The sequence below is a fragment of the Aulonocara stuartgranti genome (assembly GCF_965226115.1).
Source record: "Aulonocara stuartgranti genome assembly, chromosome: 9".
NCBI lineage: Eukaryota > Metazoa > Chordata > Actinopteri > Cichliformes > Cichlidae > Aulonocara > Aulonocara stuartgranti.
This window is the reverse complement of record NC_138960.1, coordinates 13,188,876-13,210,868: the sequence shown is the minus strand read 5'-3', so window position 1 is coordinate 13,210,868 and position 21,993 is coordinate 13,188,876. Positions and strand designations below refer to the sequence as shown.

Below are 21,993 nucleotides of genomic sequence, written 5' to 3'. Positions count from 1 at the left end.
AGATTTGCTAACAGAAAACACAAAACAGCACTGTTAAAACAAGGAAAGAAACTGAAAGGAGCCGATGTCTTCATGAATGAACATCTGATAAAAAGAAATGCGGACATTGCCAGGAAAGCACGTTACTTGAAGAAACAGGGAAAAATTCAGAGTACATGGACCAGCAACTGTAAAGTATTCATTAAACTCAATGGAACACCGGAACAAGCCAAAGTGTTGGTCAACAGAAATATGGAGGAGCTGGACAAATACTGAGGTTCAACTTACACTGGAGGTATGAATACACATGTGACGTGACACACAACACAACACATGGCACAGTCTCGGCGTAGTGTTTTATCACAAGCACACCCTTGTGAAGGTTTGTTTGATGTTTGGTAAGCTTCCTGCCCTTTGTATGACTTCACTGTGTTGTGTATGGTGAACCAGTAGAGGAATTGAACCATATATTGGGTGTGGGGGAGATTATGACTAAGGATGTTGTTAGAAACATTTAGACACGCACACAGAGACACACACACACACACACACATTCTCACATGCATACAGATGTTTACACATACACACACATAGTGCCTTGTCTTAGAACCATGTGGGAGGTGCTTTGCTGTGATGTGTATTGTGTGAATTGTTTTCCAACAGTCACATATTTTCCCGGACCGGCATTTAAGGTGTTGCAGATAAATACAACAGAATAAAATGATATGACCAAGACAAAAACTGCGGTATTTTGTAAATATAATAATAAACCTGTATTCACTAACTTTATTAGCAGGCTCCTCCTGAAATGCGCCAACAACACTCTCTGCCCCTTAATGCTCTCTGGTCACTATGGTAACATGTAAATAATTAAAATTTATTCATAACACACGGGAGAAGTCCGAGGGAAACAGAGTTAACGATAAAAACCCTGAAAACCATACATTTCATCTTCGAGCCTCAACTCTCGCGAATTGGTACGAAACAAAAGACCTCCATGAAGACCACCTGGTATTATGAAACATACCCAGTTTTACAAAGGGGATCCCATTTTCTTCACACAGCTTCTTCAGTGTAGCATTTTTTTTTTTTGCTCCACTTTTTTTTGCAAATAAAACTGCATCAGCTTGACCACACAGCGATTAAACGTCTCACAGTTGGGAACCTTGCGATCAACTGATTTTAAGCAATTCTCCAGTGTGTGTGCTGTGCACAGAATGTGCACAAGAGAGTCTTCAACTGTAGCAAGTAGCAAGTAGCAGCTGGTCAGCACCCAGTTCAATCAGTCCAAGAAAGTCAGAGGTAAACTCTCCTTTGCTGGACACAGACACAATGTAAATGATTTCCTGCTCGACTTTTGTGATGTCCACAGATCAATGAAAAAGCATCCCCCAAAGTATTTTCTTCGGCTGTGGCTCAGGTTGGTGTTTCTTAGGTGGTGGCGAAACACCAAAGAAGCTGCAGCAGCATGTTTAAGGTTAAATGAGATGGTCAAGTACGCAAAGGCGCTTGGTAACATAAATGTCACTACGCATTCGTAATTTTTGTCACACATACGCACCTGAGTAGCAGCTAGGTGCATCCTGTCTATAACACAGTTTAACATGTTTATCTTATTCATCACCTGTTTAATTTTTCTCAGTACACTAGAAGAACATGTTCATTCACAGCTGCCTCATCACATTTTTACATCTGAACTCTGTGGAGCCTGATCTCAAGGGTTTTAAGTCTGACCCTGAAACCAGTAGAGGATCTTTCTGTCTCTTCAGATTCACTGTGATGGGAGTGATTTCAGCCCTGAGTGATCACGCTGATGTTTGCACAGAGCAGACAATGAGGTGAATGTTTTGGCACATTGGTAACAGTGAAACAGTTTTTTAGTAACGTGGGATCGTTTGTGTGTGGAGTATGAACTGAGATTCCTGAAGCTCTTGTCACACTGGTCACAGCTGTGGTTTCCTTCCATGTGTGCACGTTCATGATAGATACGACTACTTGAATGTGAGAAGCTTTTGTCACAGTGTCTGCACTTGTATGGTTTCTCTCCTGTGTGGACTCGTTTATGTCTTTTAAGGTTGACTGCAGTGATGAAAGATGACCCACACTGATCACAGAGGTGCTTTTTAACCCCACTGTGAATCAGTTCATGACATTTTAAGTCACCTGATGTGGGGAAGCTTCTCCCACATTCTTTGCAGTATTTCAGTTTGTCTCCAGTGTGTTTACGTTGATGTACTTTTAGGGTGTCTTGCCGACTGAAAGTTTTTCCACAAAGATGACAACGAAAGTCTTTCCCACCACCACAGTGATGACAGGGTTGAGAACTGGATCCATCTGTGTCGCTCTGCTTCTAAACAAAGACACAAAGACAGTGTAAGTCAGTCCTTCATCATTTTTATCCTGAACGTCGCCTGAAGGAAAGAGCATCTCTGCAGACGTCCAATTACATTTTACTGTTTCAGTTAACACACTCAGTTGACTGGGCTGCAATAACTACAATACTACCATCATAATACTACAGTAATACTTATTTCATGTTACAGTAACATCTGAGTTACACTAAAGTACTACTATGCTAATATTTGCAGGGTACCAACACAGTGCTAAACTACTAATGTAACACTGCAGTAATACTAATTTAATACTGCATTAATAACACTGTAACTGTGCAGTTAAAACACTCAACTGAATGGGACACAAGAAAAACACTACTACCCCCATGACACTGCAATTATAACATTAAATTAGTATTTTAACACTAATGTCTAAAAGTACTAAAGTTAAAAACAAGCAATGATACTACTGCTACAATATTACAATACCATTACGTAACGATACAACTTTGTTAACCATAAGAGAAGATTACAGAATGTTTTGGTTTTGTGCTTATTTTCATTTGTGTTTTATTTTATTACATGTGCTCCTGAAAGCGGAATCAGGCTCTGTAAACAAAAGGCCATTTATGCTGTCCCTACAGGGAGTGCAGAATTATTAGGCAAATGAGTATTTTGTCCACATCATCCTCTTCATGCATGTTGTCTTACTCCAAGCTGTATAGGCTTGAAAGCCTACTACCAATTAAGCATATTAGGTGATGTGAATCTCTGTAATGAGAAGGGGTGTGGTCTAATGACATCAACACCCTATATCAGGTGTGCATAATTATTAGGCAACTTCCTTTCCTTTGGCAAAATGGGTCAAAAGAAGGACTTGACAGGCTCAGAAAAGTCAAAAATAGTGAGATATCTTGCAGAGGGATGCAGCAGTCTCAAAATTGCAAAGCTTCTGAAGCGTGATCATCGAACAATCAAGCGTTTCATTCAAAATAGTCAACAGGGTCGCAAGAAGCGTGTGGAAAAACCAAGGCGCAAAATAACTGCCCATGAACTGAGAAAAGTCAAGCGTGCAGCTGCCAAGATGCCACTTGCCACCAGTTTGGCCATATTTCAGAGCTGCAACATCACTGGAGTGCCCAAAAGCACAAGGTGTGCAATACTCAGAGACATGGCCAAGGTAAGAAAGGCTGAAAGACGACCACCACTGAACAAGACACACAAGCTGAAACGTCAAGACTGGGCCAAGAAATATCTCAAGACTGGTTTTTCTAAGGTTTTATGGACTGATGAAATGAGAGTGAGTCTTGATGGGCCTGATGGATGGGCCCGTGGCTGGATTGGTAAAGGGCAGAGAGCTCCAGTCCGACTCAGACGCCAGCAAGGTGGAGGTGGAGTACTGGTTTGGGCTGGTATCATCAAAGATGAGCTTGTGGGGCCTTTTCGGGTTGAGGATGGAGTCAAGCTCAACTCCCAGTCCTACTGCCAGTTTCTGGAAGACACCTTCTTCAAGCAGTGGTACAGGAAGAAGTCCTCATCCTTCAAGAAAAACATGATTTTCATGCAGGACAATGCTCCATCACACGCGTCCAAGTACTCCACAGCGTGGCTGGCAAGAAAGGGTATAAAAGAAGAAAAACTAATGACATGGCCTCCTTGTTCACCTGATCTGAACCCCATTGAGAACCTGTGGTCCATCATCAAATGTGAGATTTACAAGGAGGGAAAACAGTACACCTCTCTGAACAGTGTCTGGGAGGCTGTGGTTGCTGCTGCACGCAATGTTGATGGTGAACAGATCAAAACACTGACAGAATCCATGGATGGCAGGCTTTTGAGTGTCCTTGCAAAGAAAGGTGGCTATATTGGTCGCTGATTTGTTTTTGTTTTGTTTTTGAATGTCAGAAATGTATATTTGTGAATGTGGAGATGTTATATTGGTTTCACTGGTAAAAATAAATAATTGAAATGGGTATATACCGTAATTGTCGGGCTATAAGCCGCTACTTTTTGCACAAGCTTTGAACCCTGCGGCTTTTAGTCAGGTGCGGCTTTTCTATGGATTGTCCATGATTTTTGTCATATCGTAAGACTATTTGTTTTGTTTGTTCCGCTGTTGTACGGCACTACGTTGCCTGGCGGAAGGATCGGGGTTCAAGAGTAGTATGTTAGTCACATGTCCGTCCGCCAGGCAACGTAGTGCCGTACGAAGTAGCGCAAAAAACAAACTTCAAAGTAGCGCTACGCGTTCAGCGGGAGGCGTGGATGACGAGCGGCGATAAACTTGCGAAAAGCAAGTTATGCTCAACTCCACCGGTGGATTCTGACAGCGTGGAAAAGTGCGAAAACATCCACGATCACCAACGGATTTTGAAGGGCTGGACTGCTGCATGATGGAGAGGAGGACACCGCCACGGCCCTTCTGAGGGTGTTCGACTCTGACACTGACAACGAGGATTTGTTTGGTTTTGAAAGTGACAATGAAGGAGAGAAGCGGAGAGTGGATGATGAAGCCACCCTGAGCCTGTTCGTTTCCGACACTGGAGGAGAGGACTTTGGTGGTTTTAGTGCGCAGGAAGATGGTGGTGAATGACTGACTTTTCTTCTTGTTAAAGCTGTGTCACTGCACTAGGGCTGAACGATTATGGAAAAGAATCTAATTGCGATTTTTTGCCCCAATATTGCGATTGCGATGCGATATGCGATTATTTTTTAAGGTCTTTGTCTTCTGTATTATTAAACAAAGACAAGCAATACATCATATAGTATGGCCAATACTATATTACATTAATTTTAAACTGTTCTTTCCTGGAAGACAGACCTCTGTTATGATGACATGAGGTGATGCATGAATTGATGACTGACATTTTTATTTAACTTCTTCAATCACAACAGTATATTTGAACATACACAATAGTTTATTTTTAGCTTACAAACATCTGAGCATAAAGTGCTGACAAGGAACCCTGGTGTAAACATTAAAATGAAAGTCAGTACAATGTGCAGATTGCAGAAATATACATAAAAAAAATCAGTGGCTTTACCACACTCAGTTTTTCGACATCTGTGAACTACTAGACAGTCATTCAATTAAAAAATAATATTAAATAAATAAAACTAATAAATAAAAAATACACACATCTTACTGATCTCTGCAGTCAGTAACATTACACAAAGTGCAAACATAATAGCAATTGTATAAACACACACACAAACACGCCTTTAAAATTTAAAGGCGTGAAATTGGACGGTCTAGTTCTGATTAGCGTCACCGCTGTCTCGGTGGAGTTTAATAAACTCGGCCGTCTGCTTCTTGCTATCTAAAATATAACCAGACACTGGTGTAAATTCTCGACTGTCTCATACTTCTGTTTAATAAGTTTTCTGTTTGACGTTTAGTCAGCTGTGTGAAAACCAAGGAGGAACCCACCCGGGGGATTAATAAAGTTTTATTTTATCTAATCTAATAACTTTAATCTCAGCCAAACCGATTTACTCACGAACAAACAAAACACTGAAAAAAGCCCAACAATAACATTTTTAGGTTGTCTAAGTGACTTATATATTACGTTTAACCCGAGCAGCGAAACTCCGCGGTGATCTGAAAATGATGTGCCGGGAGTTGTGCCGTTCTCGGCCGCATCAGTAACCCTCGAGCTCCCGGCTAGCTGTCGAGCTGGTGGGTAGCAGACGCCTCTGAAAACGTCGAAGCACTTTTGCAAATATGGGATATCTTGATAAACCGAGCAGATATTTGATGTTTACACAACTACTTTCTTGCCTGAAAATATGTTAAAAGTTTATTTTGTGACCCAGAAAGATTAGTATGAGTAATTTTAAAACTTAGTAGCGGCCGCCATTGCTGGAAACTGGAGTTTGGCTCGGCCGCGCTATGAATTCTGGGATATGGTAGTAATTTGGACAGCCTTCGGCGCGTCGCTGTGACGTAATCGATCTACAAATGCGGCCTCAGGAGGATGCAGCCCATGAATTTGGACATGTCCAGAGTATAATCGCAGCCTTTGCGGTTAGAAAATTGCACTTGATCATGTCGCGATATTATCGCAAATGCGATATATCGTTCAGCCCTACACTGCACCTGAGCCTAAAAGGTAGTCCGAATCTATTTTTCTGGTGTGCTATAGGTTACTGTTATGTACTACATGTGCAAATATGTACCCATAACCCAGTAATAAAACTGAAGTTTTACTTGTTGGTACACCATCTATCTTAACCAAATCCCACAGCTTTTCCATTAACATTGAAAATTCTCCCACCCTTCCCTCCCCTCAGGTTAAGAGTTTGGGTAGCATACTTGATAATACTCTTTCATTCCAGTCTCACATTAATTACATAACACGGTCTGCTTACTTCCATTTACGTAATATTCACCGACTCCGTCCCTTCCTTACTCCCCATGCTGCTGCCATCCTTGTCCATAGTCTTATTACGTCCCGTATTGATTACTGTAATTCCCTCCTATTTGGTCTCCCTAAAAGGTCCCTTCATAAACTCACACTTCTTCAAAATTCTGCAGCTCGGGTCATAACTTGCACTCCGTTAAGTGCTCATATTACCCCAGTTCTTCAGCAGCTTCACTGGTTGCCCATAGAAGCCAGGATAAATTTTAAAATCTTACTTCTTACATACAAGTGTATCCATAAATCTGCTCCTTCATATTTGTGACCTGCTCCATATCACCACTGTTTCCCGCCCTCTCAGATCATCATCTGCTATTCATCTTACTGTTCCGTCCTCACACCTTATCACTATGGGGAACAGAGCTTTCAGTCGCTCTGCTCCTCGGCTCTGGAACTCTCTTCGTCCTGCACTAAGAAATATTGACTCCCTCTCCGTATTTAAGACACAGCTCAAAACACATCTGTTTAAACTGGCTTATTCGCTTTAATGCTGATTTTATCTGTTGTCACGCTCTGTTTTGTAATTTTAACTTATTTTATGTATTTTATGACTATTGTTCCTTTTATTAATTATGTTTTTTGTAAGGTGACCTTGGGTTTCTGAAAGGCGCCCTCAAATAAAATGTATTATTATTATTATTATAACTTGTTTTTCAAAATATTAATAAAAGGGGTATGTCTCCAAACAGCCATCTCTTTCCTGACAATTCCCTTTGTGCATATTCTCTTACATATGATAAGTCAACATTGAAAGGAATACAGAGCCAGGTAAGTGACGGAAGTGACGGACAAGGTAAGCGACCCATGTTGTAGGTGACGTCAGACGCCGGAGATTTTGGCGGAGAAAAAGCAAATGGTAGCATAGAGTTTAACAAAGGTTTTTCAAGCTTCAGTATTACCAAATATACTAATCAACTGTCATATAACTAACAACATCTGTTTTATCATCTCTAACACCCTGGAGGACAACGGGGAGAGTTTAGACGCTCTCCAAGATTACATCGACCGCTGTTTTCAAGATTTAGTAATGAATAAGGCCCAGAGTGCATCTTCCCCGACCAAAATTGAGACGCCGTCATCGAAGAGATGTCGCCCGGCAGACTCCCCCGGTACAACATCGCCTGCCGGCAAAGACATCGCAGACATCCTGGAGTCAATCGACAAGCGATTGTCCAGTTTCGATGCGAGGCTGTCCCTGGTGGAGATTTTACACCGGGAATTTAAATCTCTGAGAGAATCCCTGGAATTCAGCCAGCAGCAGGTGGAAACGCTTGCCGCTGAAAATGCCACGCTACGGGAGTCGGTCAAATCTCTCACCGATAACGTGACCCAGCTAAACATTGAAAATAAAAAAATAAAAGAGTCCGTTATCGATCTACAAGCCCGTAGCATGAGAGATAATCTTGTGTTTTCTGGAAAACAGAAACTGCCGGAGAGGACGCAGAGGCAACGGTGAAAAGCTTCATTAAAATCCACCTGAAGCTGCCGGAGGACACCGTAAAGAACATCAACTTCGATAGAGTACATCGCTTGGGGGGCGTGCGGTCGCGGACCGGGAGACCACGGCCTATTGTGGCCAAATTCGGTCAATTCAAACAGAAGGAACAGGTGAAGAGTCGCGGCAGAGAGCTGAAAGGAACGGACTTCAGCGTGAACGACCAGTTCCCCAAAGAGATCCTGGAACGACGCAAGGTCCTGTTCCCAGTTCGATGTAGCTTCATCCAGAAAGGCTCCCGTGCTGTCATCGCCGTGGACCGGCTCTACGTGGACGGACAGCTCTACCGCGACCCCGGCACCACACCGTGGTTATATTGACTGCACTCCAGATAAGAACCCGCTACACTCTTTTCTTATTCATTCACACTTTCTCTTTTAACATGGGTTTAACCTAGTAATATCAATATGATGTCATAGCAGATATAACTCCGTCACCCTCCGTCATTGCTTTAATTGGAATGTTTCCGTTTCGTTTCTTTTTTGTTGTTGTTGCTCACAGTTCATGTGGTTTCTTTCTTTCTCTTGTCTTTCACTGCTGTGATCACCTACTTCCCCACTCACCTACAAACAACACCCTCTATTTCTCCATATTTTCACACCACGATCACGCAAACACATCAGCTCAACAGCAGCACATTCACAACAGCCTCACAGCACGCACAGACTTGCAGGACACATAAGCAAGCCACGCTTGTTCATATTAGTGAATATTCACACACATAGTCAGACTTATGGAGCCTCTCACCACACTTCTTTTTCTCTTTCTATTTACAAACAAGGGATGTTTCCACATTCTCTCCACCTGTCTAAACGAAACACCCAGCATACTTCATTAGACATACACACACAATTATGGGCATGCTGAGGTTTGTCACATGGAATGTAAATGGAGCTGGCTCCAGAGGAAAGAGGTTAAAGATATTTAACCAGCTTAAAAAACTACAAGCAGATGTTGTTTTATTACAAGAAACTCACAGACCTGTCACAGGTTTAAACGAACTTAAAACACCTGAGTTTCCTAACGTGTTTGCAGCCTGTTATAATTCTAGACAACGGGGAGTAGCAATTTTAATACATAAAAATTTTAATTTTACAGTACTCGATACAGTTATAGATCCAGAGGGTAGATTTCTAATTATTAAACTATCAATATTGAACAAAAAACTATGTATTGTAAGTATATACGGTCCAAATGTTGATGAACCCTCATTCTTCCACGGATTTTTTAGTGCACTCTCTGAACACCTTGATTGCACACTCATTCTTGGCGGTGACCTCAACCTTGGACTAAATGAAGACATGGATAGGCTCAACACAACAGGAACTCAGCGCAATTGGCAATCCACAAATATAATCAAACAGTATATGAGCGACTTTGGTCTTTGCGATGCATGGCGCTCTCTTCACCCCACCAGTAAGGAATATACTTTTTTCTCGCATGTTCATCACTCTTACTCTCGTCTGGATTATTTTTTGGTCAGCAGCTCACTGCTGTGTGACATTTCAGACACTGAGATTCATCCTATAGCTGTCAGCGATCATGCTCCTGTATCTTTAACACTAATGCACAAGAATAACACTACGCCAAGAAAAAACTGGAGATTTAATATATCACTACTTAAAGATGAAGACTTTATTAAATATTTTAAAAAGGAATGGACTTCATATTTAGACTTTAATGACACTCCCGGAATATCTGCTTCTGTTCTATGGGAAGCAGGGAAAGCTGTGATGAGAGGTAAAATAATTTCTTTCTCATCACACAAAAAGAAAGAAGAAAACAAAAATATTCAGGAATTAGAAAAAAAACATCAAATCACTAGAAGAAGCCTACGCGTGCGACCAAGATCAGGAAACATTGAACAAAATATGCAAAACAAAACTAGAATTAAATGAAATTATTAATAAAAAAAACACAATTCCTTATACAAAGACTTCGCTTGCAGAATTTTGAACACAGTAACAAATCAGGTCGATTTCTAGCTAACCAGCTAAAAATAAATAAAGAAAAAACAACTATATGTGCTGCTAAAGATTTATCGGGGAACACAATATATGATCCTGGAAGAATAAACAACATTTTTAGGGATTTCTATGAAACTTTATACTCACCACAAATAAACCCATCTAAAAATGAAATTGATCAGTTTCTTGACAACGTAACTCTTCCAAAATTACTAGATAGTCAAGCAATGGAACTGGATTCGCCACTGACGCCAAGTGAACTCCAGGAAGCCCTGATAAGTATGCCCAATAATAAGGCTCCAGGTCCAGACGGCTTCCCTGCAGAATTCTACAAAGAATTTTGGATAATTTTGGCACCAGTATTCCACGGCATGTTGCAGGAAATCGAGGAAAATGGCAGACTACCACCAAATATGAATTCTGCCAACATTAGTCTCCTGCTAAAACCAGGCAAAGACCCTTTATTTCCCTCAAGCTATCGTCCAATTTCTCTTTTAAATGTAGACCTTAAAATAATCTGCAAAGCTCTCTCAAAGAGATTAGAGAAAATGACCCCCCTCTTAATTCATCCTGACCAAACTGGTTTCATAAAAGGTCGGCACTCCTCAACAAACACTCGTAGATTACTTAATTTAATAGACTACTCATACGATAAAAACATCGAAACCATAATATTATCTCTAGATGCAGAAAAAGCATTTGACAGAGTTAACTGGAAATTTTTATTCGCAACTTTACACAAATTTGGTTTTGGAAACTCTTTCATAAACTGGATAAGAATATTATACAATTCCCCAACAGCTCGTATCAGAACAAATGACCAGACATCCTCCAGCTTCTATCTCCTGAGGGGCACCAGACAGGGATGCCCACTCTCCCCTTCACTTTTTGCAATTTTTATCGAACCTCTAGCAGCAGTATTTAGACAGGCTACAACAATTAAGGGCATAAAATGTAAGAACATAGAACATAAAATCAGTCTCTATGCGGATGATGTGTTGCTTTTTCTGCAAAACACACAAACCAACCTCTCTGAGGTAATTACTTTAATAAACTGGTTTTCAAGAGTTTCAGATTATTCAATTAACTGGCCAAAATCTACAGTTCTCCCCATTAACTGCTCCTTCCATAATTCTTCCTCTGCCCCACTGCAATCCGGAAATATTAAATATTTAGGTATTAATGTCTCTCCTAAGCTTTCAGACTTAACTAAATTAAACCACATCCCACTTCTAAAGAAAGTAGAAGGCGATCTGACTAGATGGAAATCTTTACCCATATCACTCATGGGAAGGGTCGCCACTATAAAAATGATGATCTTGCCAAAAATAAATTACTTATTTTTGATGATCCCTAACAAACCATCACAAGATTGGTTCAGATCTCTGGATTCATATATTTCCAAATTCCTTTGGAAAGATAAACCCCCGCGTATCAGCTTAAAAACGCTACAAAGAACCAAGGATAGAGGAGGATTAGATCTGCCTAATTTTCACCAATACTTCTTAGCCAACAGGCTTCAGTTCATCTCAGAATGGTTAAAACATACCTTCTTAGTTGAGCCCTGGCTAGATGTTGAACAGGCACTATGCAAGGATCTAGAGATTTCAGACCTACCATTTACGGTATTAGCTCAAACATCAAAAGACATGAATGCTTTAAAAGTATCAACATCAGCTTTTCTCTGACAGCATGGTGGGAGTTTCTAAAAATAACGGAGTCTTCATTAATCCCATGCAAACGTACACCTATCTGGAATAACCCTGACATATTACAAAACAATAATATGATTAATTTCCCAGAATGGAGTTGTAAAGGAATTAAATACTTAGAACATATATTAGAGGGAACAGAATTTATTCCATTTGACAGACTAGTTGCACAATATGGGATCAACAAGACAAGATTTTTGGAATATCAACAAATTAAATCCATAGTAAAAAAGAAATTTAACCTCAGTCAAGTTGAATTACAAACACCACTAAGTGCGGCACATTTTCTTACTCTTAAATCCCCCAAATTATTATCTAAAATATACAGAACACTTTCTAAATTAGATGAATCAATATCCCTTCCTATTGCAAAATGGGAAGCAGATTTATCAGTCAGCTTAGACCAAAACTTCTGGTCTCAGATTTGCTTAAAAACCTTTAAATTAATTAAAAATCCCAGTCTGCAATTAATACAATACAAAATACTACATAGAGTGCACTATACAGGTCATCGGATGTTCAAGATGGGCTTTACATCTTCCAACAACTGCTCACACTGTCAAGGCAATACACCAGACAATTACATCCACGCTCTTTGGTTCTGTCCACCAGTGCAAAAGTTTTGGCGCGAGATATGTGAAGACTTATCAAAGTGTCTGAAATGTAACATTCCAACCTCCCCCTTAGTGTGTTTACTGGGCAGCTTAGATAATGTCACTTCAGAAAAGAATATAGCCCATATGATTTTCACTGCCCTATGCATAGCCAAGAAAACAGTCCTCATGAACTGGAAAAATAAAAATAATCTTAATTCTAACCAATATAGAAATTATCTATTAGATTACATTAGTCTTGATACAGCCTCTGCCACCACATCAGATCAATTGCTCTGGACTCCTTTTATCAGCTCCATCACCTAGTGGGGGTGGGGGGTCATAATTTGGTCCCACCTTCACTGTTGTGATTGGTGTGGGGGTAGGGACAGGCTTAGGGCGTCGGGGGGTTCCCCGGAGGCATCTTCCTTGGGGGGCTCAACCCGGGGTAGCGGTCATGTCCGGTTGGGGGCTCTGTTGGCTCTCAGGTGACTGTTTCCTCGCGGCTGCGTGCAGCGGGGCTAGGGGAGGGTCTGTGCTGACGGACGTGGGTTACTGACCTGGTAGCCTGGCTGGCCCTGGGTGGGTCCGGGATGGGCGTGAGGTTCTGGGGGCGCTCCGTCTCTGGGCTGGGGCCCGGGCCGGGCCTCGGGGGCTTGGATCCTGGTTGGTGTGTTGCCGGGGTTGTGGGCGGGTGGGTGCATGGGGGCCCGGCCCTGGAGCAGGGTGCCGCCGGTGCGTTGAACCGGCTGGGGGGCTCTTCAACTGGTGGGGGAGATGGTCACATCTTGCAGGAGCTTTCCTCTCTTCAGGAACTCTCTCTGCAGGAGGGGGAGATACAGGAGAGGTGGAGGAAGATCTCAGCCTGGGCGTTTACTGTCTTATGTAGTCTGGAAGATGAGCGGATGGTGGGGTGGGTGCAGTTTTCTCTGTGGTGGGGTCGGGTGGACTGTCCCGGGCTCTGTGGGGCCGGGAGGCGCTGCTGCACTGGGCCCCGGTCTGGATGGGCCTGGGCCCCCTTTCCCTGGCGGGTCGCGGAGTGTGGGAGTGCCTACTGGGGTCAGCGGGGGAGCTGGCCCCAGGGAGGGGTTACCTGCCCCTCCCTTCCTTCCCTCCCCATCTCCAGCTGCCTCTCTCTTCCCGCTCCACCACAACCACCCACACATGCAGGGCCTTGGAGTAGGGGTATGTCACCAGGGTGCAGAGGAGGCTAACCCCCCCCCTCTGTCCCCTTCTGGCTGCCTCTGCCTCAATTTTATCCCACAACTTAGACATTCACATTATTCACACTCTCATTACACATACATATAGGATCTTGGGGGTGGGCACAATCACGGAGTCCAAATTACCATCAGGGTGTACACCTCACCCCTGGCGTCGTTGCCCACCTCTCAATTTTAAATACACTTAGACATTGAGGGCTATCAGGAGGGACTATGTGCTTACCTGCTGCTCCTTGGCAGGTAGCTCCATGCCCTCCTGGGTTTTAATTGCACCTTAGAACACACATGCATCAACACTACAATGAGCGGGTGGAGGGAGGTTTGGAGTCTTCTCCCACCCTCATTCTCTGCGGCCTGCTGGAGCGGGAGGGCTAGGTGGAGTTGGCCGTCCGACTGCGGTCTGGAGTGTGGGGCCTCCCTGCTGCTACGGAGTCGGGGTGGTCTGCCTCTCCCCACCGCAGGGAAAAGGGTAACACCACCTGGGTCTGGGTGCAGTTCCCCCCTCCAGGGGCAAGGGTACCTAGACCCGGTTTGTAGAGTATGCTTGGGGAGTGTGATCGTGTGTACAGCGTCTCTTTATGTCTGTCTCCACGTTGGTTGAGTGTGGAGTGAGTGCATATGAGAGCATGAGGGGGGGGGAATGGATGTTTGTGTCTGTATGTGCCTGTATGTCTGTGTCTATATGTCAGGTTGGGTATCAGACGCCACCTCTCTGGGGACACCTCAGGCCCTCCAAGGTTTGGAGGCCTATCTCCACCTACCACCACTTCCCCTGCCGGTGGCGGACTCCCTCAGGTGTCGGTGCGTTGGTGGTTCTTTGTGTCTGGGGGTGGGCGTCCAGGTACACACCGGCTCACTCCTTGGCGGCCGCTTATCGGGGCCTGGAGCCTGGGGCTCGCTCGGGCCCCTTCGGGGGTGGGGTGCCCCCGGCCTCTCGGCCTGGGGCTCGGTCACTCAGGCACAGCTGGCGGCCGGCGGAGCTCACGGGCGCGTCACTGCAACTCCCCCTGGCTTCTGCTCCGCGGCTGCTGAGTGAACCCTCATCTGGGACTCTCCTCAGCTCTTACTGGAACAGTGGCGCGGCTGCCCCTCTGTTGGTCTTCCTTGGTTTCTTGTGTTCTGGGGGCCTCTGGATGTCTGGAGTTTTGATCTCCTCCATACCTATATACGTATATATATGTATATATTGTACTATTCTTAGTTAGCGTATTGTCTGTCTTGTCTTAATGTTGGTTTAAAATGGAGCACTGTAACAAAAAATAATTTCCCCCAGGGATCAATAAAGTATTCTGATTCTGATGATTCTGATGACCTGCTTCACACCCTGGAGGACGGGGCTGTGGCCCCCCCCACACTCCCTAACAGATCGTTACATGGAGAAACCTTTGGAATACAAGCGCGCTGATCCACACAGGTATGCACACGGGTGTTCACTGCTCGTAGACCCAAATTACACCTTTCTTGGCTGCTACCTCGAAGCACATCTGTCCTGCGTGCTGCACAACAACATTGAATATTTAGTATTTACTGCTGTTTACACTTAGCTAGATTAATGCGATGGTGTTGTGTTTAGTATGTTGCTTTGTTTCTTTTTTTTTTTGTCTTTTTTTGCTTGTTTTCTATTCTTCTCTCAACAGGTGATCCAGGAGATTTTTTTTTTTCTCCCCCCCTTTCTCACTGTCCCTCTCCCCTTCTGTTTTTCCTTTCCTTCCTCTTTCTTTCTCCCTTTCCTATCTCTCACTCATGTCTGTCCCGTCTGTAACATCTGAAAATAAAATATAATAAATAATAAAAACAAAGATCGACCAAATGGACCAATACGGCAAGGCCATGATGATCCGTTTGGCAAAGTAAATCCATTGGGTATCCTTGTTGGTCTTCAGACAACAATTCTGATGGCTAAAGAACCAAATGGGACAGGCGAAAAAAACCCAAAAAAAAAACATTGAAACACCTGCGGCTTTTAGTCAGGTGCGGCTAATGTATGTACAAAACAGGATTTTCCCCTGATTTTAGCTTGTGTGGCTAATATTCAGGTGCGCTTTGTAGTCCGGGAAATACGGTATTTGTTTTTTGTTAAGTTGCCTAATAATTATGCACAGTAATAGTCACCTGCACACACAGATATCCCCCTAAAATAGCTAAAACTAAAAACAAACTAAAAACTACTTCCAAAAACATTCAGCTTTGATATTAATGAGTTTTTTGGGTTCATTGAGAACATGGTTGTTGTTCAATAATAAAATTATTCCTCAAAAATACAACTTGCCTAATAATTCTGCACTCCCTGTAATAACAATATCATTATATACCAGGAAACTGCCTGAACATTAAATAACACCGTCATATTAATTTTCAGCCCTTTTAGTTTTTCATGATCGTGTAAACAAAAATCATAACTACTAACAAACAGCTAACGGATCATCTGCAGAGGAATGGTTTATTTGAAGAGTTTCAGTCAGGTTTCAGAGCTCATCACAGCACAGAAACAGTTTTAGTGAAGGTTACAAATGATCTTCTTATGGCCTCTGACAGTGGACTCATCTCTGTGCTTGTCCTGCTAGACCTCAGTGCAGCGTTCGATACTATTGACCATAATATCTGACATTTTTATTTTATTTTATTTTATTTTATTTTTTTTTTTTTTATTGTTTTTTAACTTTATTGCTATGTCTATTACTATGTGCATATTAGTATTGTACAGCACTTTGGTCTACCAGGTGTGTTTTTAAAGTGCTATATAAATAAATAAATGATGATGATGATGATGATGATGATGATGATGATGATGATGATGATAATATCCTATTAGAGCGATTAGAACATGCTGTAGGTATTACAGGTACTGCACTGCAGTGGTTTGTATCATATCTATCTAATAGACTCCAATTTGTACATGTAAATGGAGAGTCCTCTTCACACACTGAGGTTAATTATGGAGTTCCACAGGGTTCAGTGCTAGGACCAATTCTGTTTACATTATACATGCTTCCCTTAGACAGTATCATTAGAAGACATAGCATACATTTTCACTGCTATGCTGATGACACACAGCTCTATCTATCCATGAAGCCAGATAACACACACCAATTAGTTAAACTGCAGGAATGTCTTAAAGACATAAAGACCTGGATGGCCGCTAACTTTCTGCTTCTTAAATCAGATCAAACTGAGGTTATTGTGCTCGGCCCTGAAAAGCCTAGAAATATGGTATCTAACCAGATTTTTACTCTGGATGGCATTACCTTGGCCTCCAGTAACGCTGTGAGGAACCTTGGAGTCATTTTTGACCAGGACATGTCCTTCAACGCACATATTAAACAAATATGTAAGACTGCTTCCTTCCATTTGCGCAACATCTCTAAAATTAGAAATATCCTGTCTCAGAGTGACGCTGAAAAACTAGTTCATGCATTTATTACTTCCAGGCTGGACGACTGCAATTCATTATTATCAGGATGTCCAAAAAACTCACTGAAAAGCCTTCAGCTAATCAAAAATGCTACAGCAAGAGTACTGACAGGGACTAGAAAGAGAGAGCATATTTCTCCTGTTTTGGCTTCCCTTCATTGGCTTCCTGTTAAATCCAGAATTGAATTCAAAATCCTGCTCCTCACATACAAGGTCTTAAATAATCAGGCCCCATCTTATCTTAATGACCTTGTAGTACCATATCACCCTATTAGAGCACTTCGCTCTCGCACTGCAGACCTACTTGTTGTTCCTAGAGTATTTAAAAGTAGAATGTGAGGGAGAGCCTTCAGTTTTCAGGCCCCTCTTCAGTGGAACCAGCTTCCAGTTTGGATTCGGGAGACAGACACTATCTCTACTTTTAAGATTAGGCTTCAAACTTTCCTTTTTGCTAAAGCATATAGTTAGGGCTGGACCAGGTGACCCTGAATCCTCCCTTAGTTATGCTGCAATAGACGTAGGCTGCCGGGGGATTCCCATGATGCATTGAGTTTTTCCTTTCCAGTAACCTTTCTCACTCACTATGTGTTAATAGACCTCTCTGCATTGAATAATATCTGTTATTAACCTCTGTCTCTCTTCCACAGCATGTCTTTATCCTGTCTTCGTTCTCTCACCCCAACCGGTCGCAGCAGATGGCCGCCCCTCCCTGAGCCTGGTTCTGCCGGAGGTTTCTTCCTGTTAAAAGGGAGTTTTTCCTTCCCACTGTCGCCAAAGTGCTTGCTCATAGGGGGTCATATGATTGTTGGGTTTTTCTCTGTATCTATGAAGCGCCTTGAGGCGACTTTTGTTGTGATTTGGCGCTATATAAATAAAATTGAATTGAATTGAATAACTGAAATGAAAATCTGAATAATCACTCAGAGCTGCTTTTCCATGCAGTAGAATTGCTAACATGCTAACACAGTTTAATGAGCAGAGTTGTTCCAAACAGTCAGGCTAAAATGACAAGATAACAATATAAATACATACCTCACAGTAACTACACTTGTAGAGTCTCTTTCTGGTGTGGATCTGTTGGTGCTGCCTCAGGTGACGTGGAGCTTTAAAAGTCTTCTCACACAGGTCACATTTATAAGGTCGTCCCTCAGTGTGGGTAAACATGTGTTGTTGTAACTGCCTGTTGGTTATAAACTGTCTGCCACACTGTTCACAGCAGTACACATCATGTCTGGTGTGAATGCGTAGGTGTGTATTTCTGCTCCCTATCTGGCTGAAAGTTTTTCCACAAATGTCACAGCTGTATGCCTTAATTCCAGAGTGGATGACTTGATGATTCTGTAAGCTGCTACTGTGAGTAAAAGCTCTGCCACACTGATCACAGCTGTACGCTTTAACTCCACTGTGGATGACTTGGTGTGTTTTTAGACCACTCTTCCAGGAAAAAGACTTTCCACACAAGTCACAGCTGAACGCTTTAACTCCAGTGTGGATGACCTGATGACGTTTTAGTGACTCCTTCACAGTAAAACCCATCCCACACTCGTCACAGGTGTGTGTTTTCTCTCTCTTTCTTCTGTGAGGTTTGTCGGCCTCCTGAGAGCGCTGACTTCTCGCTCCATGTTGGTCCTGCAGTGACAGAGATACAAACAGAGGCAGTGAGTGAAATGCAGTCGTGGAACAAACTCAACCTTCAAACTCCATTAACACTAGTTTTAAACCTGAAGGTGGAGTGTGGCACCAAACACCTTAAAGGTCTCTTATCCCCACCTGCTGGTAGTTCTAACACATTACATCCAACCTGCTGTTAAAAATAATTCATGACTGTTCAAACACTAAAATCATGCCCATCCCTCCTGCTGTACACAGTTATTAATGCTAGCATGCTAACACACTCAGAAAAGTATAAATGTTTACCAAGTCTATACTTTTATGTTTCCTGTTTCCTATTATATATTTCTATCATTTTGTCATTTTTCAATATTAATAATTACAATGTAACATTTAAAAGTTGATTCAGTGAAGGAAAATATTTTACTTTTGCTCCCTACATTAGAAAAAGAAAATTGTATTTTGTACTCCTTACATTTGCAAAACAGATGTGTTACTTTTAAGGCATGTGAGGGGTTTATTTCATCACTGCAGGCATCAAACATCAAACCAACTTGAGAAACGGGAAAAGAAACACATGAAAGACAATCCTGATCGTGTACTAATCACCAGGGTATGAAACATAAAAAGAGATGAAAGAGGCAAAACTGTGAGTCATAGTCAGGAGTTAAAGTGAGACGTTGTTCTTCTTTCTTTTTTGCACAGCACCTGAACAAACAGGTAATTTCAAATGCAGCGTTTCTATCAACAAACATCAGCAAACACACAAACTGTTTGTGTGCAGTTTTGTCTGACAGTGTGTTGCTGGCTAAAGGTCCAGCTGCTGCACATCACAGGGAGAGAAAAGAAAGAGAGCTAACTTCACTCAGAGATGGAGAAAGATAAGACACACAGGACAGGAGAGGAAGAAGAGAGGTTAGATTTAAAGGGAAGGACTGCTCAGTGGGATTTGATCAACTGGAGATTAAAGCTTACATGTAAGTCCTCACGTGTTGAAATCAGAACACAGAATCATCATAGTGAAAGATGCTGCAAAACAATCTGAGGCAGATTAACTGTGTAATTTAAAGACTGCATGAAGATCCTCTGCAGGTTAATGCAGGATAAACAGGTTTGTTTGCTGAACTGCGATGGATTTAAAGTAAAGAACGGTGTGTGACTGGTGCACAGTAGGGATGTAAGAAAATATCGATACAACGAAATATCGCGATATTTCGCGCAATGATACTGAATTGATATTTAAAATCAGTGTTATCGATTTTTTTAATTGAAAAATGACATGCATTTACTGTTTATTTCTTTTGTATGTTGGAATTCAAACTCCGGCCACTGGTTTGCAGTTTTCACCGCCTTTACTATAACGTAAAAACGAGGTCTCGCGATAACTGTAGAAGCGTCTAGTTTGCCAAAAGAACGAAGTAGAACAGTCAGTGGACGTGTGTGATGCTAGCTAACTGATGACTGAAGAGGAGAGGATACAGCCGTCCCCCGCAGCTTTCAAAGCTGATGTGTGGACTTATTTTGGCTTTAGGACAAAAGAAGGCAGTAAAGACTATGACAAGAGCTATGCAGTCTGTAAAATCTGCACCGCCAGAGTCAAATATTCTGGTAACACAACAAATTTACGAACACACGTGTCTAGACACCATAGCGACGTAGCGTCAAATGCTAATTTTAAAACGAAACGAGGTGATCCCTCTCAACGGACAATTGAAGAAGTTAACTTTTCGAAACTACCAGCAACTTCAACTCGTGCAACAAAAATAACGCAGTCAGTACTTGTTTTTATTTGCAAAGACATGCGCCCTCTGAGTGTTGTGGAGAATAAAGGATTTCGTAATATGATTAAAACGCTGGAGCCCCGTTACACCGTTCCTTCTCGACAACACATCACGGACATCGCTCTGCCAAAGTTGTACCAAGAAGTCAAAGCGACAGTGCTGGACTCTCTCAGCTCAGCTGAGACAGTTGCTCTGACATGCGATGCTTGGACTTCGAGAGCCACTGAATCGTACGTAACTGTTACAGCACATCACATAACGGACCAGTGGAACCTTCAGTCTCATGTACTACAAACCCGAGCCATGCATGACAGTCACACAGGTGAGCACATTGCAGCGTTACTAACTGACGCTGTGGCTGAATGGGGATTGAACGCAAAGGACCTTGTTGTTGTTACCGATAATGCACCAAACATGGCTCTCGCGGCTAGACTTGCAGGCATGACGCACATACAATGTTTTGCACACAGTCTGAATCTCGCCTCACAGAAAGCACTGAAAATACAATCCGTGGTGCGACTTCTCGGGAGGATCCGACGTGTATCAGCCTTTTTCAGGCGCAGCACCACAGCCAGCAACCAGTTGAAGCAGAAACAGTGCCTCCTTCAGCTACCAGCTCACAGATTGATCACGGACATAATTACAAGATGGAACAGCTCCTATGATATGATAGAACGATTTTTAGAACAGCAACCAGCCATCTGTGCAGCTCTGCTTTCTGCAGAAGTTAGTAGGAGTGAAAAAGAAATTTTCACATTAAGTGAATCTGACATCACATGTGCAGAAGAAGTTGTCAGGGCACTCAAGCCTATGAAGGACGCCACCCTGGTGATGTCAGAGGAGAGTATGCCAACCCTGTCCATCATTGCTCCTCTTCATTCCAAGCTTGTGATGGGTGCACAAGAAAGTGTTGATGATACACCGACAGTAAGGAACATTAAGACTGCCAGAGCAGAAGATCTGGGAAAGAGATATGTAAATGAGAGGGAGACACTATGGATGGCATCAACTGTTGATCCTCGGTTTAAGGACCTGCCCTTCCTGTCTGAAGCAGAGACCAGTGAGACCTATTCCAGACTTTTGGACACTGTGGTGACTGTGATAAAGAAGGAAGAAAATGTAAGTAAATAAATTAATTTATTTGGAAAAACTCAACTGAAGTTATAAGCAAGTGAATAAAGTAAAAAGCAAAAAAAAAAAGCATATTGATGACATTTGTCATCAAATATTAGTGAAAAACAGGGTGAATCTTGGATTTGAATTTTGACTTTCTGACATTAATACTATTTGAATTTAATGTTTTTCAGCAGCAAAAGAATGAGGAGACTGACAAACAAGTGGAGGAAGAGAATGCCACAGAGGAGGCTCATCACCCACATATCAAAGACAACTTTGACTCCATCCCTCGGCCACCCCTAAAGAGACAGAGGACCTCATGTGCACTGGTGGACTTGCTCGGAGCTACGT

General features: G+C 42.5%; 1 protein-coding gene across 4 annotated transcripts in view; it reads right to left on the bottom strand.

Annotated features, from left to right (window-relative positions):
* Positions 1 to 110: 110 nt before the first annotated feature.
* Positions 111 to 21,993, bottom strand: part of LOC309714716 (uncharacterized protein) — a 28,297-nt gene continuing 6,414 nt past the window's right edge. For 2 of the 4 annotated variants that reach the window (XM_082547369.1, XM_082547370.1), the window contains 2 exons: positions 18,167 to 18,763; positions 111 to 2,329 (listed from right to left, as the gene is read on the bottom strand). In XM_082547369.1, coding sequence (XP_082403495.1) covers positions 1,751 to 2,329; positions 18,167 to 18,763 — 1,176 coding nt within the window. In that variant the 3' untranslated portion in view covers positions 111 to 1,750. Of the gene's footprint in view, positions 2,330 to 18,166; positions 18,764 to 21,380; positions 21,487 to 21,993 lie in introns of all 4 variants that reach the window. The other 2 variants (XM_082547372.1, XM_082547371.1) reach the window with 2 other exon arrangements.